The sequence below is a fragment of the Chanodichthys erythropterus genome, chromosome 19 (genome assembly GCF_024489055.1).
Source record: "Chanodichthys erythropterus isolate Z2021 chromosome 19, ASM2448905v1, whole genome shotgun sequence".
Lineage (NCBI taxonomy): Eukaryota > Metazoa > Chordata > Actinopteri > Cypriniformes > Xenocyprididae > Chanodichthys > Chanodichthys erythropterus.
Genome location: NC_090239.1, coordinates 153,917 through 172,500, shown reverse-complemented (window position 1 = coordinate 172,500; position 18,584 = coordinate 153,917). Strand labels below are relative to the sequence as shown.

Sequence of the window (18,584 nt, the reverse complement as noted above, 5' to 3'; positions counted from 1 at the left end):
CCACTGAATTGGAATTTGACTGTTTTCTGCATTTCATATCCACACATGAAGCAGAAATGTTAACTTTCCTTTACTTTATTTCTTCCTGATTTTCTAAAAAAATGTATCAAAGTTTCAAATATATAATAAATTAATTAATTTACTAAATGGTAACTAGTTAGTGATCAAGTATGATGATCTAAATCGATCTAAATAAAGATTTATTATTTTCTCTGAGGAATGACGCGCGTTACTTTTCTCAGCGCTCTTCAGGATGGACCAATCACAGCCGTCTGCAATGATTGTATGCTGCTCTTTATATAATCACGTAATAATCACTGCTGTTCAGAAGTCTGTGCTGATCACTCACACTGACAGACTTAAACGATTATACTTTATAGTGCGCAAATATCTCCAGTAAGAGTAAAACTGAGATATAACGCGTCTGAAGGGAGGATTGAGCCTCTGAGCCACAGCGCGCCCCCTGGAGGATCGGATGTCATGGAAACCGGAAGGAAAGAACCACACTTGACCAAAGAGTTTGACCCTTTGACCCCTCTCCGATCTGTGCGCGACTTTGATATCGATGACATCATTTCTTACATCTTAAGAAAACATTAATAATTAATAAAAAAAATTAAATTAAAACATTTTTTTCTGCATTTACTCACCACATCCGCCAGATGGCGACAGCACACAGATGCAGGTTCAGGTTAATGAAGATTGCTGATGTTTCCTCGCAGATCAGAGGAAGATCAGTATCTGTTTCTGATTCATCCGACTGATTTTCATCTGTAATCTCCTGCTAATTGAAACCAATCGTGATCAATAACTGCTCTGATAAGAAGTGATCATGATTGGACGTTTCTTATCAATGACTGTAAATGACGAAATGATAAAAGTGGAGCTGCAGTGAGTAATGAGGAAGATGAAGGTGGTCATTGATGTGGTTAATGATGAACTCATTATATTTCTGTACAGTGTGAACATGACTCTGACTGACAGCAGATCAATTAACTGCAATGATTGTCAAAGCTCAAACATTAGCTGTTCCCAGATCAGTCTTTCTTGGTTTCATCTCCGCTGATAAACACACATTGGTCCAGTTTATCTGAGAAATCAATGAAATCATGAGTTTCATTCATATTCATCACAGTTTTTCTCACGGTCATTAACTGATTATAAATGACTTGACCTTAATTAGGGCTGGCTGGAAGATCTGGTTCACGTTGTTTTCCTGTAGATTTAATATCAAATACTTTGATTAGATGACATTTATTTGTTGCCAGTGAATGTTTCGCACGAATATTAATATTATTTATAATAATAATAATAATAATAAATATATATATATATATATATATATATATATATATATATATATATATATATATATATATATATATATATATATATATATATATATATTGCCTCCTTTATTTTCATTTCGCACGCGTAAAAGTAAAAAGAAATAAATGTATAAATAAATAAATCTGGAAATAAAAACATGAACTAAAAAATAAATGAATGCATAGGCCTAAATAAATAAATTAAAGTATAAATAAAAGTTTAAAAATGAAATGTAAAAATAAATAGTAAGGGGGGGGTAATACAAACATAAATTCAGGAATATATTTTATTTAAAAAAAAAAATCATTATTTGTTTTATCAAGTCAGCTATATTTATTTCCTATTATATTTTTTTTTATTTTTAATTCCTGCAGGTTTGATCCATATATATTTAACTTTGACAAATATTAGATTATATTCTGTTTGATTATTTAGAGGCTAAGACATAGTTATCGTTAAAGTTTTGTGATTTTATTTCATTAATCCACTAATTAATAACGTGTGTGAGTTTATGTTTGTATTTGGCGTGCTGTTTATACGCTGAAATCACTTTTTACGTGCATGTGATACGCAGTGAGTAGATTAGGGTATAGGGGTGTATCATTTACACGCCGAAAACTGCGTATCTTATGCACGCTAAAGTGCGTAAATCAAGCACGTGCGTATCATATTCACGCCATAATTTCTGCGCATCGAGATCACGCCAAAAACACACAGAAAATCGTGCTGTTGATGCGCACTTGAAGTGCAAAATTATAACTAGCCTACATGTAAAACACCTGTAGAAATAAATACGGAAAATCCCGTTAAATACAGTACATTGTGCCCTATTTTTACGGATTTTTAAAAGAGTGGTCTTTTTGTTTTTATGAATTTAATTTGACTATAATTAGAATAATTTACTCGACTTTATGAATTTTCAAAGTTTCAACGCTATTTTCTTCATCACTAATTAAATTCAAACAGTGTACTGAATTTCACCGCAGGTTCACTTTTATTTTACTTAGAAATGTAAGCGATTCAACTTCAATTTTCAATTTTAATGGGTTTTTTTTACGACAATTTGACGTTCTCTAACGAACTGAATCCTTCATTTAATGACTATAAATAAAATTAAAGGCCTTTGCTTTTGTTTCTGACTTACAGGAAAATGTTCTGCATGAGAGTGAATAATTCTTTACGCTAGTTTTGAAATAAAGTAATCCGATTATGTAAATTTACCACAAATATGTTCTCTTTGAATCCTTCACAATTATCATAATGTTGTTAAATTATGAGGCTTTAGTTTTTATGACTTGAAAGAAAATGTTGTGAGAGTGAATAATTCTTCACGCATGCAGCTACTCGAAAGTAATCTCATTACGTTACTTGTAACGCGTTACCTCATATGTTCATAAACTAAATCCTCCATGCGTCCTGCTGAACTGGTATTAAACTATGAGGCTTTGTGTGACTTGAATGAAAATGTTTGAACGACTCTTCGCGCAAATGTGTGTTCAATCCAGGTGACTTTCGGCAGGTTTCTTCTTCATCTCGTTCTCCTACGAGAGCCAATCAGAGCTCGTGTACCTGCAGGAAGTTTGACCCGTTATTCTCCTCCCTCATGAAACATCATCACCTCCCTCACAGTGACCTCCTGCTTTGCTCGTCGCAACCTGACAGACCACATGGAAGCAGGAGCAGAAGTCCACGCGCACTGACATCAGTTACTCGAGCAGAAGTCATGCAGTTCCAGCACTCGCACGCGCCTCTTTACGCGCCGACGCCCGCGCCACCGGTCCACCCGACGCCCTTCTACATCGAGGACATTCTGGGCAGAAGCACGTCCGGCCCGGTCGCGCCGACGCCGACTCTACCGTCTCCGAACTCGTCCTTCACCAGTCTGATTCCGTCCTACCGGACCCCGATCTACGAGCCCACGCCGATCCACCCGGTTCTGTCCCAGCACGCGCTCGCGGCCACGTACGCGTCCATCTACCCGTTCCAGCGCTCCGTGGGAGACTTTACGCACGCGCTGATCCGTCACGACCCGCTGGGTGAGATCTCAATCCTTTCTGTCATGTCTGAATCTACCAATGTTTTTATTGTTAGAATGCTATAATGAGCGCTGACCCCAGAACAGCTCTTAAAAATGAAGGTTCTGTAGCTGGAAGAACCTCTAACATCCATGGAGCCGTGAAGGTCCTGCTTCTGTAGATCACAGAGTTTTAAGAGCTGCGCACTGAGAGATTCTTTGGGGAACCAAAAATGGCATCAATGTGAAAACCTCCGTTTGAAACCTTTATTTTTAAGAGTGTTTTGACAGTTTTCATGTCTTGCGGCTCAAACACCCAAACCAGGTTAAAAAAAGAGTTTTCTAAATGTGAGTAATTCATGACTAAACTCGCAGGCCGTGCTGTGAAAGTGTCTCCAAGAGTCGGTTTGGCCCAAGAAAGCTCAGATACATGAGGTCTGTTTACCAACAGCTCGTGTGGTTAATAATATCAACCAGACTGACCTGAAGAGGAAGCTCTTCTTGATTTCGAAACTGCAGTTCAAAGCGCATTACTGTGACCCTGATCCTCCACATCAACACGAGCTCATGAATGCAGCTCTCACACACTCCAGCTGCTGGGCTCGGGGTGAGGAAGACTCCGCGCTCTTCCTCAGATGATGTTGTTGGTCTGAGGTTCAAACTGCCTGTGCTCAGCAAACCCTGACCCTTTCCGTTCATTCCGGAAATCTTGAGCTCTCGATAGGAGTAAATGTGCTTTCAGAAGCTGTGAGATGTTTTCCTGGAGCAGGACTCGTGCACGCTGCTGATTATTTTATCCACATCCTCAATACACACATATTCAGGAAACACTCGACTTCTGATAGCCGGGATCCGTTTTTTTACAGATTGTTCGTTTCCTTTCAATGGGCTGAACCTCTTTAACAGCTAAAACAACTAAAACACACACGGAACTCGATAAAAAACACTTCATGAGCCCATGAGAGCTTCACAAACACATGCCTTCAAAATCACAGATCAGTTCATTTGCCTTTTTGTGATTTTATTAATATATAAACATGTTTAACATCTGCTAAATATATTTTAAAATATGTGTGTATTGAGGATACACACACACACACACTCAAAAAATACTGGGTTAAAAACAGCGCAAATTGTGCTCAAAATGGACAAACAGTGTTTGGGTTGAATGTTTGACCTGCTGGATAGTTTTATTGAACTCAACTATTGTTTAGAAATGACTATATGTCTGGATTCAAATGAACCCAAAATATGTTGGAAATTAACATCGATTAATAAATAATAATTAAACAATAAACATGCATTAAATTACTTATTAATAAATGTTCACCTTTTGATTATTATTGTAGTAATTATGTGTCTGATTTTTAATTTCAAACATATTTGGGGTTCATTTTAATCCAGACATATAGTCATTTTTAAACAATAGTTGAGTTCAATAAAACTATCCAGCAGGTCAAACATTTAACCCAATCGCTGGTCTATCCATATTTAACCCAACTTGGGTTGTTTTTAACCCAGTATTTTTAGTGTATTCTAACACTCTGAATGTAATTACTGATCAAGAAAATAGATTGAAGAATTTTGAGAAACTTGGAAATGAATAAAATCGAGTATGACAGAAATAAAGATTATTATTGCTATATTGAATTATTTTCATTTACTGTAAAGTTTCATCGCGTGTTTCAGACGGGATGAATCGCAGTTTGTGTGTGTTTGTGAGGATTCAGTGGACGGATGTTCACCCCATTCACCAGATTAACCAACAGGAAACACATTGACGGATATTTTGCCATAGTCCTTCTGCTCATAAACTCCAGCTTTCAGCGGATGTTCAAGCTGACAGACAGAGACTCGGGCTGGAGATTTACACACATGGACGTGTTTCTCCGCAGGTAAACCGCTGCTGTGGACGCCCTTCATCCAGAGGCCTCTGCACAAGAGGAAAGGCGGACAGGTTCGGTTCTCCAACGACCAGACCATCGAGCTGGAGAAGAAGTTCGAGACGCAGAAGTATCTGTCTCCTCCCGAGAGAAAGAGACTCGCCAAGATGCTGCAGCTGAGCGAGAGACAGGCGAGTTCATCTCTGAACAACACTCGATGGGTTAAATACGGACTAACCCAGCGGTTGGGTTAAATGTTTGATCAACCTGCTGGGTAGTTGTTTTTTTTTTTTTTTTTTTTTATTGAACTCAACTATTGTTTAAAGATGACTGAATTGGTCACCTAAAGTGAACCCAAAGTATGTTAGAAATGAACATTTATAAAGAAGTTTAATGAATAATAATGAAACAATAAACATTAAATTGCTTATTAAGAATTATTATTGTTTCCTCCAGTAATTATGTGTCTGATTCTTAATTTCCAACCTATTTTGGGTTCATTTTAATCCAGCCATATAGTTATTTTTAAACAAAAGTTGAGTTCAATAAAAATGCAAAGTTAATCAAACATTTAACCCAGCTTTGGTTGTTTTTAACCCAACATTTTCTAGAGTGTTTTTCCATCCATCTCGGGAGATTTATTTGAGTTCTGTTCTCTAATAACTTCATCTTCTGCAGGTGAAAACTTGGTTCCAGAACCGCCGGGCGAAATGGAGGCGATTGAAGCAGGTGAGAATCATTTCTGCGCTTAAAATTACTGTCAAAAATCATGAAAAAGATTATTTTATTAGACTACTGTAATAATAATAATAATAATAGCCTAAATCATATGTGTTATTTTAATGTTTCTAAATAATAAATAAAAATAAAACAAACCAATCAAAACACGGACAGAATACAGCAGAATTATTGAACATTATATAAATCTATCAGGGTTCTGAAGGACATAATCTTGAGAAAAACACTATTATTGAAAGAGGCCACCTTATTTTATTATTTTTATTTATTATTATTGTACATGTTGTAATTCATTTCCCTAACTCTAATTCGTTTTGATATTTTTCATGGCGTGTGTAGAGATTTAAAACAGCGCAAAAAAGTTGCCTAAAAACGAGAAGAAAAAAAATCAATAAAACGAAACTCAAAAATATTTTAGTCTGTCAAAAACATTGTTGTATTATTGCTGTAATACTAAATCCTGTCTAATGTTCTAAATAATAATAAATCATTAACAAAAAAATCTAATCAAACAAACAAACTAAAACAACCAAAACAAGGAATAAAAATAAAACGAAACGAAACTTTTAAACGGTAAAATAATTCTACGATCAAAATATTTAAATACATTTTTAAATAATTATCATATTTCCCATAGATTTACTAAAAATATGTATAATTAATAGTTAATGAATAATTAATATCTATAACCTCTAGAAAAATAGCCTCTAAATGAATAAATTAAATTCGGTGTGATGTCTGGGTGTGTGTGAACAGGAGAACCCCGCGAGCGGCAAGAGAGACTCGGAGGACTCGGGCGAGCAGAGAAACTCGGACAGATCGAGTCCGGACGCGATGCGCGAGTCGGAGGTGTCGGAGGACTCGGACCAGGAGCTGGACATCGAGGAGGACTCGCAGCTGTCCATCACCCCGCAGTTATGAGTCCACCAGCGCTGTAAATACTGTATCATACTGTACATTTGTGACTGTAGCGCAGAATTATTAAGTTAATGGATGTAGATTTTGATCTAAATGTCACGTGATGAAGGTGTATCTGTGTCTGTGTTGTGGCGGGAAATGGTGTAAATATTCTGTTATTCAATAAACAATATTTTGGGGATAACATCTGTCTTCTGAGCGTTATATTTCCAAAGATGAAGACAATGAAATGGTTTAAAGTGCATCATTAATGATGTCATTTCCTTTATCTGATGTGAACACAATAGACGTGATAAATGATCACTTGTGTTATTAGTTTTATCAGTGTTATTAGTCTTTTATCTGTTCGTTCTCAATCCTGCTGATAGAGTCATCATGAAGATTATCTGTTAGTCATTAAAATCAATTAAACTCGATCACTTCCTGAATGAAACAACAGCACTTTGAGATCCAGAAGTCTCTGATCAACAGATTCAGCTCGTTATCGCTTCCAACAAGACAAACAGCTCGAGTTTGTGCTAATCATGTAGTTAATGATTGTAAAGCTGAGAATCTGAGAGTTCAACAGCCTCGAGCTGCTGGAGAGAGTGATCCAAAACCAACACATGAGCAGCGAATTGAGAAATGCTTCACAAATCCTGATCAGTGTCAATAAACATAATGAACCGCGCATGCGCGTCTTTTATTCTTTTGGCTCTTTCGCATATAAACAATTTTCACTCGGAACTCGCGAGTAAATCAAACAGTTACACAGAAAATGCGAGTAAGCGGAATTAAACGCGAAATTTTGAAGTAAAAAAGAAAAAACAATTGGAGACAAATAGCCTGCAAATTAATAAATGAATTTTTTTTATTTTCATGACAAAAATAAATGAAAATATATACATTTATTTAAAGTTTGCTAGTAAGAAATCGTTAGTAAATTTCAAACAATTACAAAGAAAAGGCAAATAACAAGTTGAATAAAACGTGAGTTTTGAATGTATTATAGTAATTATATATATATATATATATATATATATAAAACAAAATACAAATGGTCTACAAATTAAGTTTGAATAGTAAAAATCGAATAAAATCTAATAACTTTATTCATGGCAAAAATGGAAATATAGTATATTTAGCCTATTTATATTTATATATATAAAAAAAAATCTTTTCTGACTAGAATGGAGACTTTTGCTTGCAATTTTATCAGAAACAAAAAGTAAGAATTGAATGAAAGAAAAGCGACATAATCTCCATCAAGAGTCCCGAGCTTTAAAAGAGAAAATGTTGAAATGTTCTTCTGGCTCAATCACAAACAGTGATTAATAAACAGCTGTTCACTGACCTGTCCTCACTAACCCTCCTGACGTTTGGAGACTAGCTATTTACGATCTCCTCGTGTTTATCTGGGTTTACTCAAGTCATTATTTTACAGCCCAGACAGTGAAGCAGAAACTGCTGCTCGTTCAGACGAGCCGCTGACGGCGATATAAAAGCTCCATCTCCACATGAATTAGGACTAATTGAAAAGCAAATAACACACTTGAGTGAACAATAAGCCCTGAGTGATATTTTCCCGGGCTGCCGGAGGAATCTGCCCTGCCTTTTCCTCACCTGACATGTCAGCAGACGAGACTGAGGACTTGTTACGAGAGTGAGTGTCTCTTTGACAACAACTGCTCAAATATTGACCAGAACAGCCTGAAATCCCTGCTGGACATTCAGAGCCTCTGATAGTTTAATTGACAACAACTCCTGCTTCATCAGATCAATCAGGCCTGTTAGGCATCATTAAAGTGCTGCTGTGTGTGTGTTTAAACTCCAATCAGTCTTTCCATGATGGCAGAGAGTCCTGGGCTCTTAATGGCTTGTTTGTTCCTTTGATGAAAGCCTCGGGAAAACCTGCCGATTGCTTTAATGAAGGAGGGAGGAGAGACACCGCCTGATTTATTCCTCCTCTTACTAAAGGATGTTAGTGATATACGTGATAACAAGACTTCCATTAAACATTATGGATACAGTGATTAGGCCTTTCCAAAGCAATTAGGGTCTCTCTCTCTCTCTCTCTCTCCATCTAAAGACACAACACTGAGTGAGAGTTTAGGGAAACATTCAGCACTTTTTCTTTTCATCACTGACCCGTCAGTTCACCAACAACTCCAATATCTACTGCAAGGAGACACTTTTTTTCCCACAAGGAATGTTTCAGAAGCATTTAAGGTTTTTTAGATTATTAAAATGTTCTTCACAACAAGAGAAAATTGTTCTTTTAAGAAATGTTCACTGAAAGGTTTTTTGGGAACTAAAACTGGTCCTTCTGCGAAAACTTCCTTTTGGAACATTTAAAGTTGGTAACCATAGCAACAGAATGTTACATTTCAAAAGTTACATTTTGTTTAGTTAATTTAAAAAATGCCAAGTGTTTTGTTGGGTAGAGTTTGTGTGTGTGTGTGTGTGTGTGTGTGTGTGTGTGTTACTACTGCAGCTAAATCACCTCACACTATTAGACAGCTTTGGGTTCTAGTCATCCTCATTCTTTCCTTTTTGTCTTTTATTTTCTCTCTCTTTTTTCATGGGTTTGTCATGTTTCAGTGTCTCGCTCACATTCAGTCGCCGTCTGCAGTGAGTCTGCTCAGCGCAAACACAGACCGCTCATTAATTTATCAGGCTCAGATAAATGGTGTCCATGTTCTCAAGGTCGACACACACACACACACACACACACACACCTCATTCACTAGGTTAAACCTCATACTTTAACTTCACAAAACATTTGAGTTTCAGTCTTTCAGAAGTTAACATATTGTGATTTATTGTTATTTTTATTTATTTTGCAAAAGCAGCTCAAACACCCTGTAAGGTCCTGTTCCAGTGAACGACACATTCATGGCGATCATGCAGTGATGTGTGCTTCACAGCGGACTACTGACCGACGGTGTACAACATTACATCACCGAGGGTTTTACTGGGAAAAGGACAGCGAGGGTGACATCTGAAACAGCATTCATTCAAAGGTGAAAACTAAACTATGACGCAATAAACAAAACATTTTCAAATCAAATTCAAATAAAATAACAAACAAAACACATTTATTTACATGTAGTTCATTTTATACATAATGCTAATTCAAAGTGAAAAATAAAATAATATAGGATAAAATAATACAAATTAAGTAAAAAGAAAAGTAACAATGGCTACATTAAAAAGGTGGCATAAAAACACAAGAGTAAAAATATAGCTGCGAGCAGCGATGACGGGCCCAAGCCCCGGTTCCACCGCCACCCCAAAGGCTTCAGGAAACCTGTACATGTCGGGCAACATACAATCTTAATTACAATGATTTTATATGATATGAGACACTTCCCTCGCCATGACAAAGGTGTTTGAGATAATATCCTATAATCGTTTGCAATTTAGCATCTTCAGTGTTTTTGTTTCATGTTGACTGAGTTTGGTGGCGATTGCATGAATCTCCTATGAGGAGTACTTAAAAACTCAAAAAAATCCACATTCAAACCAAAATATCTGACTTCCTGTTGGTCGAAGCTAATGACTGTAAATGAGAAAGTTGTCCAGCTTGATTCGAACAATATCTACTGAGTTTGTTGACTGTAGGTAAGACTAACTTTTGTCAAAAGGTGGCGCTATAGAGCCCCACCTCGCCTCCCATTTCTAAGGATTTGCCCATGTCTACTGGCCAACAACTTTGACGTGTGTGTCGAGTTTTGTGCAATTTGAAACATGCTAAGAGCCTCAAAAACACCCAAGAATATTATAAAAGTTTGATATGCTGCCATGGCAACAGTATTTAAGATATCAAGAATCCTTTCACAGGTCTAAACTGCCGTGTCTTGACATTATTCTAATGAAGTTTGAAGCGAATCGGGTAAAAATAAGAGGGCGATTTCAAAGCACTTTGACACACTTTCTGCTGCCAGTTGGTGGCGCTATAACTTTGACTCACAATAGTCACATCCATGTGATCGGCCTTCCATGTGATCGGCCTCCTACAACAAACACACAGCCGAAGTTTCATGAAAATCAATCAATGTATGCAGAAGTTATAACACTTCCTCTTTCCCATTTTTATATATCATAAATATGTTGCCGCGCCAAACTGTTTGAGATTTCCAATATCCGACCGCAGTGTAGCATCAACAGTGTCTTGAGACTGGTGTGAATTGTATGACAGCTTTGGACCAGTAGTTAAAAATTGAGACCTTGGTTAAAAAAATCCACATTCAAACATCCCTGTTGGTCGGAATGACTGTAAATTAGAAAGTTGTCCAGATGTGTACCGAGTTTAGTGACTGTAGGTTAAACTAACCCTAACTTTAGACAAAAGGTGGCGCTGTAGAGCCCCTCCTCCACGTCCATTTCTTCTGGCTGTAGTGAAATGACTCCAGTTCAAATGATGAAATATCTGTCTGAGTTACATGACAGAGTGTGTGTGTGTGTGTGTGTGTATTAATATGAATGAACAGGAGAGAGACAGAGTGTGTGTGTGTGTGTGTGTGTGTGTGTGTGTGTATAATGTGAACAGGAGAGAGAGAGAGTGTGTGTGTGTGTGTGTGTGTGTAATGTGAACAGGAAGCCAGACAAACCCATATTCTTCTCGTCTCATAAATGCCTCCTTTGCACACAATACTGTCACATGATGGAACGCCACCGCGACAGCCGGAATCTTATCTCAGGTGTGTGTCGGCATACAGTATGAAACATGATCCGACGGCCCGTATCGATCAGATGAGAGTTTTATGACAGAACATAATGAGTTCAGTGATCCTGACGAGCTCAGTAAACACAGAGGCTTGTAAAACGAAGCCGTGGAACAGCAGGATTCAGAACACTGCAGTGTGTGTCAAACACTGATTTATTTACTCTGAGGACAGAGTCAACAGCGCCAGAGAGAAAGAACTCTTCCCTCATGACAGAGATCCAGAAATACACACAACAACTGAAGTATGGTTATCATGACACACTAACTTCTTATTGTTCTGAAGTCACCTCATTGCATGGAAAGTCTTCACTCATTTAATTAAGTTCACTGAACAAGTATATCATCCCTGAGACCAGTTTCACATGATGGCTTCGTTTTCAAAACATGAAAAAAAAGTTTTTCCCTCTTTATTCCGCTCCATCTTTTTTTGAATGTTTCAATTACTTGAAAATCCCTCTAGAAACCAGCAGCTCACGAGGCTCTGATCCGATCTAGTCACATAAACTCGTCAACAGGAGATCCTCCATTTGAAACGTGAATGTGTTTCTGAACACGGCCTTTATTCACTGAGAGCTCGTATCCTGTTTTCAGCATTCTGCACTGTCAACTCACTCTCTCTCTCCTACACACACACACACACACACACACTTGCCCCGTTTCCTCAGAAATGATGGGATGTGGCACAACAGCAGTGATGACAGAGCGGGAGAGAGTCTGGACTTCAAGGCCCTTGTAAGGCTGCTAGTAAGTGCTTGATTTCCCCGGTCCTTAGACAATTAATCTGTGTGGCTCAGGAAGTTATTCCTGCATGTATGTTTCCACAAATACTGTTATTGGGAGAGCTCAGGGCTACGAACAATGGTGGCTAATTTGTTTTGCTTCCCCTTTGGCCCACGGCGGGCTGTGAAAACACAGATGAGAATGTGAGGAAACGCTCTTAAATTAGGGCCGAGGAACGCCGGCCGGCCGCTCACCAGCAGATTCATCTCAATGGAGTCAGTGGAGCACGGGGCACACGTTTAAAACATCCCCGTCCACCCGCAGGAGGTCAGTTTAACCAACTGAAAGCCTGAATGTGTTTAAAGGTTTAGCTGTAGGGCCTGAAGCAGCGCCGGAGGCTGCAGATCACGACTCCAGCCTACAGAAGTCTCGTGATGCTGCTGTCATGAGGTAATAGTGTTAAGAGGCAGAAAAATACACTCTAAAAGGTGAGATTTATGCGCCCCTGGAGGAACCACGCAGAACTGCATCAGATGCGTGTTTGAAACAGCACATTTCCGTCACATAAGAAAAAAATCATGCTTCTGTAAATCGATTATGAGATAAAAAGTCAAAACTACAACATACTAAGCCGTATTTATAAGATGGAAAGTTGAAATTATGGCATTATATGTGAAAATTATGACATGAAAAGTAAAAAAAAAAAAAAAAAGTTGAAATTTTGGTAAACACATAATTGACAGCCATAATTATGATAAAAAATAAAAATTATTATTAAAAACAATTATAATTATGACAAAAAAATTAAAGTTATGACACAATAAAGTTGTAATTAACATTCACCCCCAGTTTCAGAGACAAGGCTTAAGCTAGTCTGAGACTAAACTGCATGTTTTAACTGAAATTATAATCACGATTCATGTTTATTCTATCAAAAGATCTTTACCAACCTACACTTCACCCAAAAGGCCTGTAGGTGGCACAAAGACTTATATTTAACCAACTATGATAACTTCGTTAGATGGTAAATCAATAGAAAACATGGTTTTGGTGAGCGCTTTGTAATATGTATTCACATTAGATTTTAAAGCAACACAATTCGTTTGCAATAAGACAAACCAGATTCAAATTCGTAAAGCAAAGAAAAATCATTTGTAGCTGATCAACATTATGAAAACTGGTGAAACCTTTAGGAACTTCAAAAGATAAAACAGCGAAATTCCTAATATTACTTCCAATATTTCCAAATAATGTTCATTTTCATAGAGCGGGCCAATATCGTGATGATTATTTAAAATCAATCGAGAGAAGCAGATATCGTTATCGTGATAAAATACGATTAATCATGCAGCCCTAATTTAATTTAATTTGACTTGACATTTGATATTCAACAGTATCCTTGACATTTATTCAACAGTGCTTCTGATCTGCCTGCACTGACACTATTCTTTAAAAGGAAAAATTATGTACCAGTTATCACTGTAAAGCTGCTTTGACACAATCTGCATTGTAAAAAAGCGCTATATAAATAAGGGTGACTTGAAATCAACTTACTGATGTATCTTAAAATATATCAGAGCCATTGTTTTATCTCAAGATGCACACCAGTAACATATGTTTCAAGTGTACGTTTACAAAAGTTACTTAAATATCCTAACTGAACTAAGGCCCTGTCTGTGAAACCGCGCCTAAAAGTTTAAATAATGACATAGAAAGTAATAATTTCCACTTTTTAGTCTCATAATTATCACTTAGTATGTCATAATCTCAATTATGGCTTAGTATGTCATTAAATGATGTGAATTATTAATGGAAATTAATACTTTTATCTATCTTTTTTCCCAGTTACACTTTAATTTTTAGTTAAAATGAGTGTAGAGTCGTGCAAAGTCTTGATACAAAGCAAAAGACGGGTTTAATGATGACATCAGCTGGAAAGGAAAGTCGTTTTGGAGGAAAGTCACATGATGATTTATTTTTTGGATCAGTCACAATAAGAGCAGGAACAAGAATTAAGAAAGTCAATTTCTGCACTTCTCACGACAGACTAAACTAAAAAACAGGCTCTAGCAGAAAGTCTTCATTTCATGACTTCAATAGCAATTCAAAAGTGAATAGAGAAGGACTCATGAAGAGCCGTATCTGCTGCTTTAGGGAAGTCGAGTACGTGTAATCACTGGCGTGAAGATAAAATGTTCATGTTGTTTTCTCACAGCGAGTGAAGGACGTTCTGAGGGGATTTCAGCCTGAGGAGACGAGGGCTGGTCCAGTGACGAGAGATCCTAATCACAGGAGCTGAGAAAACACTGTCACACTGTCTGCGCCCGCGAGTGTGTGTGTGTGTGTGTGTGTGAGAGAGAGAATGACTGCAGAAGAAAAGGAGAAACGAAGATGTTTGAGTGTTATCTCGTCTCTATGAGTGTTATTTTCTGATAATCAGTGTCATTACAGCAGCACCTCACACTCTCATTTCACAATCTCTGAGTTATCATAACTACTACTACACACACACACACACGCACGCGCACGGACCATGAGCCCTGGGAGTCATGTGACAAAACACTTGAAGATCTAAAGACATTTAAACGTCTGAACAGCACTACGGTTAGGGATGGGATTCAGAACTGAATGATTCTTTTAGTATTTGAGGAGTATTAATGTGAAGATGATCAGAATCAGACATCCAAGTTTCATCTGGTCACACACACACACACACACACACACACACACACACACACACACACACACACACACACACGGCGTGTTTTCAGGCCTTTGCCTCTGTTACATATATGAGTTAACATGCACAATCGGCACACCAATTCAAAAACACTAAAGCAAAATATATTTTAGGATATGACGTCACAATCTTACTTCTGTTTCTTGAGAAAACCTGCAGAAAATCGTAAATACAAGAATATTCTTGCTTTTATATTGATCACCACAGTCATTTATTGATTTACTGTAAATAATTATAATTATAATAACTACAATTAAGTATTATAAAAAAAATGAGTCTAATATCAGCAGATGAAGGTCTGATTTCTCCTGAAATCTTCTGAACCGCTGAAGCCTGGAGAGTTTTCTTAACAGAGGCAGAAGGTCTGAAGGATCCTGCCGTCTGTCTGACGCTGTCTGCTGACCTCATGTTATTTCTGTTCTGTTTCTTATGCAACGAATGAGGAGAACCGGCACTCGAGGAGACAGCAGCCCGGCGATGGGCCAACCCTGTGGAGGTCAAAGGTCAAGCGAGGTGGAAACTAAAGCATGTCTTCGCTGCGTTTGCAACATTGTGTTACTGTTTTCAGCAAAACTCAGTGTTGAAAGAGAGACAATTTAATATCACACAATCACAAGCAGCTACTGATGATATGAGCGACTCCCTTCCAGTACAGCACCAGAGAAGAGCATGATGGGAAACTAAAAAACTACTAATAACAGATTATGAATTTTCCAGTACAAAAATCTAAACAGCGTTATTTTAGTATCATTGACAGACTATTCTAGTTTTTATTTTTATATTTTCTGTTTTAATTTGAATGTTTTAGTATTTTTTTATTGTGTTTTGTCATTTATATATACATACTTTTAAATATTTTTTATTTTTTATTTTTTTTTTTATTTCAGTTTTAGTTTGAGTTATTTTAGTGCAATGAAAATAAGAAATGCTGTTGAGGTAACTATAGCTAAGTTTTCATGGCCAATGTGTGAACAGCTTGAAATGAAACTTAAAAAACGAGACCTTCCCCGACTTCCTCAGTTGTCTATGAAAGCCTGTAGACTGATTTCGATGTGAAGGACTCGGCTCGTTTTTGCCGGGAAAATATGCCAAAGGACGTTACGTTTATGCGCCCGAGAGCCTCTCTTCCGTTCAGTGACGCATGAAACGAACTTACAGTCTTCATTCTGTACTGTAATGTCAATGTGTCATGCAAAGAAAAGGGATTAGTTCAAACTATAATATCAGATCGATATAGTCTCATAATCAAACGATCATAATGACCTCATCTGTCGACATGATGCCGGTGAATCGCAGAGCTGGTTCAAACATCACATCGCTACGATCTGACGCTTTCTGAACTTCACCGTATCGGGTCTTGAATGGCGTTTTGTCTGTACGTGTGTGCGCCAGCCCGAGCAGGAAGTCCCTGCTGCAGTTCACTTAACGGCCACCGGTGTCGCCAATAACAAGCGTTTCTGAATTCTACACAGAGCCCCTTTATTAATTCTTTTATTCCAAGCAACAAAAATATTTTTTTATGGTTTTAGTTTATGTTTAACTATAATAACCTTAAATCAAGTACATTTACGGGAGAAGCGAAATGATTTGAGACTGGAAAAATGATCGAAATGAAGAACAAATATCTGCCAATGAAATAATTAAAACTGATCCCACTGCCAGATATTTGTTCTTATTTTAAGCAAAAACTCAATTTCTCAGAAAACAAGACATAATATATTAAGTCATTTTGCTTCCCCAGTTACTGTATCTTGTTTTTATGAATGTTTAGACCTCCCCATCATGGTTAACATACACTGTACCGTGGTATATCACATAACTGTACCCTGGGAAAGCTGCTGTTCAGTGTTTCTGCAGCTCAGATGAGAAGAAGTGCGTGTCTAAAACACGCCACAGATGTGTGAGATGACCACAGAGGTGTGAACTTCAGGCCAAAAGTGTCCTGAGTGACGACACCGGAGGGTTTTCAGTGGTTTTCAGTGGACAGAATGAACGAGGCGTTGTATATTGCACTCTTGTTTTGGTTTTCCCGCAGGAATGTTACGCGTCAGGAACGGCCAGTGTGTTTTTATTGTTTGCAGCGCGACCTCTGACCACAGCCCAGCGGCTCGACGCTATTGTTGTGGCGAAGGAAAAAAGCCTCTTTCATTTGAAGAACCTTGACTCATACTGCCGTCCATGAGACCTGTTATCATAGGCAGCGCTCTACAGGAAACGCTGTTTATCACTTCCTTTCAGTCATAGTTTGTTTAGGGCTTCGTTGTGTGATCAGATTGCAGAAGAGAGAGAGAGAGAGCGACGCATCGGAGGAGAACACCCACAGGAGCTGCTATCAGCCGCCGCATATGTCTGTCTGTACGAAAACACGCTCTATCAGAAGACGACAGATTTGTCTGTTGGTCTTGTTCGAGTAGAGCTTTTTGTAGAGTGTGAGGGATTTGGAAAGAGGGGTGCGTTTCACTTCTGCTTTCTAAATGAGCCGTGAGCGTTCAGCCAAGACAGGGTCATTTCAAAACGGAGGGAGGCACATCGCTGCACACTCAAACAGAGAGCATTCAGAGAAGTGATCTGTCTGCCTCTGTGTGTGTGTGTGTGTGACTGCTTAAAGTGCACTGTCAGTGTAGATATGAGTGCTTAATGACACAATGAGGCCATACAGGAAAGCAGAACAGACAATCGGACATGTTTAAATCATCTGATCAAACACTGATGCAACATGTATGCAATTAAAAGAAAAGGGTTCTGTCATGACAACTCTCGGAGAGTTTGGGACGGTAACGATGATGATGTGTTTGGTGCTGGCGGAATAGATCTGCCGATTACAGCTGCTGCGAGGAGCTCAGAATAGACTCGACGCGCTGCTGTACAAGCACTCGTGAATCACCTCTGATTACAGGTGGAGCTGGGGAAGGGGGAGGGCAAAGAATTTGAATGTTGAGCAGCGATCTCATTGGCTACTGATACAGCCCAATGGAGAATGATTAAACTGTTTCATGACAGAAATGTGTATTTCAGATGTACCTGCTCGGCTGACGCTGGAACACATGGTAATGCTCTTGGAACTTTTTAAGCCAATCACATGAGGCGTAAATGTCATGTGACCGTTCGTTCTACATTAGAACTCAAGGCGGCAGACAGGGAAAATCACAACTGGTTTTGACACAAATATGGAGATTGTTATCATTCCGTAAAAAGTTACAGTTTTGAGTTATATATTGGTCTGATTTAGTCAGAAAAAAAAGAAAAGTGGAATGATTCCGTTTCGCTGTAAAAAAAGAAAAAAAAGGGTATGTTTTACAAGAAAATACAACTTTCTATCTCAAAATGTTGTTTAACGTCTTTGTAATGAAGTGTGAAAAATTGTTTCTACATCAGTTTTATTTTCAGTAACAGCAGTTTTCAGAGCAGCAGGAACGAGAGTCCAGCTCACTGTGTTTCACCGATGCCATTATGAACCTAAAAGTAATTTAAAAATATACTTTAGATATCAAACAGTCTTGCAAAAAGCCTTCATAATCTGAGCAGGCCGATGTT

General features: G+C 38.0%; 2 protein-coding genes across 3 annotated transcripts in view; one reads left to right on the top strand and one right to left on the bottom strand.

Annotated features, from left to right (window-relative positions):
* Window positions 1–4,489, bottom strand: part of fh (fumarate hydratase) — an 11,109-nt gene extending 6,620 nt beyond the window's left edge. The window contains exons 1-2 of one of the 2 annotated variants that reach the window (XM_067370133.1): window positions 3,827–4,489; window positions 651–781 (exon numbers count right to left, since the gene is read on the bottom strand). The gene's annotated coding sequence lies outside the window, so the exon portion shown is untranslated. Of the gene's footprint in view, window positions 1–650; window positions 784–3,826 lie in introns of those variants that run through there. The other variant, XM_067370134.1, reaches the window with a different exon arrangement.
* Window positions 2,728–7,059, top strand: hhex (hematopoietically expressed homeobox). The gene is made up of 4 exons (XM_067370135.1): window positions 2,728–3,365; window positions 5,239–5,417; window positions 5,905–5,955; window positions 6,721–7,059. The coding sequence occupies exons 1-4, from the start codon at window positions 2,933–2,935 to the stop codon at window positions 6,883–6,885; spliced, it is 828 nt and encodes a 275-aa protein (XP_067226236.1). The 5' UTR covers window positions 2,728–2,932; the 3' UTR covers window positions 6,886–7,059.
* The last annotated feature ends 11,525 nt before the right edge of the window (window positions 7,060–18,584 follow it).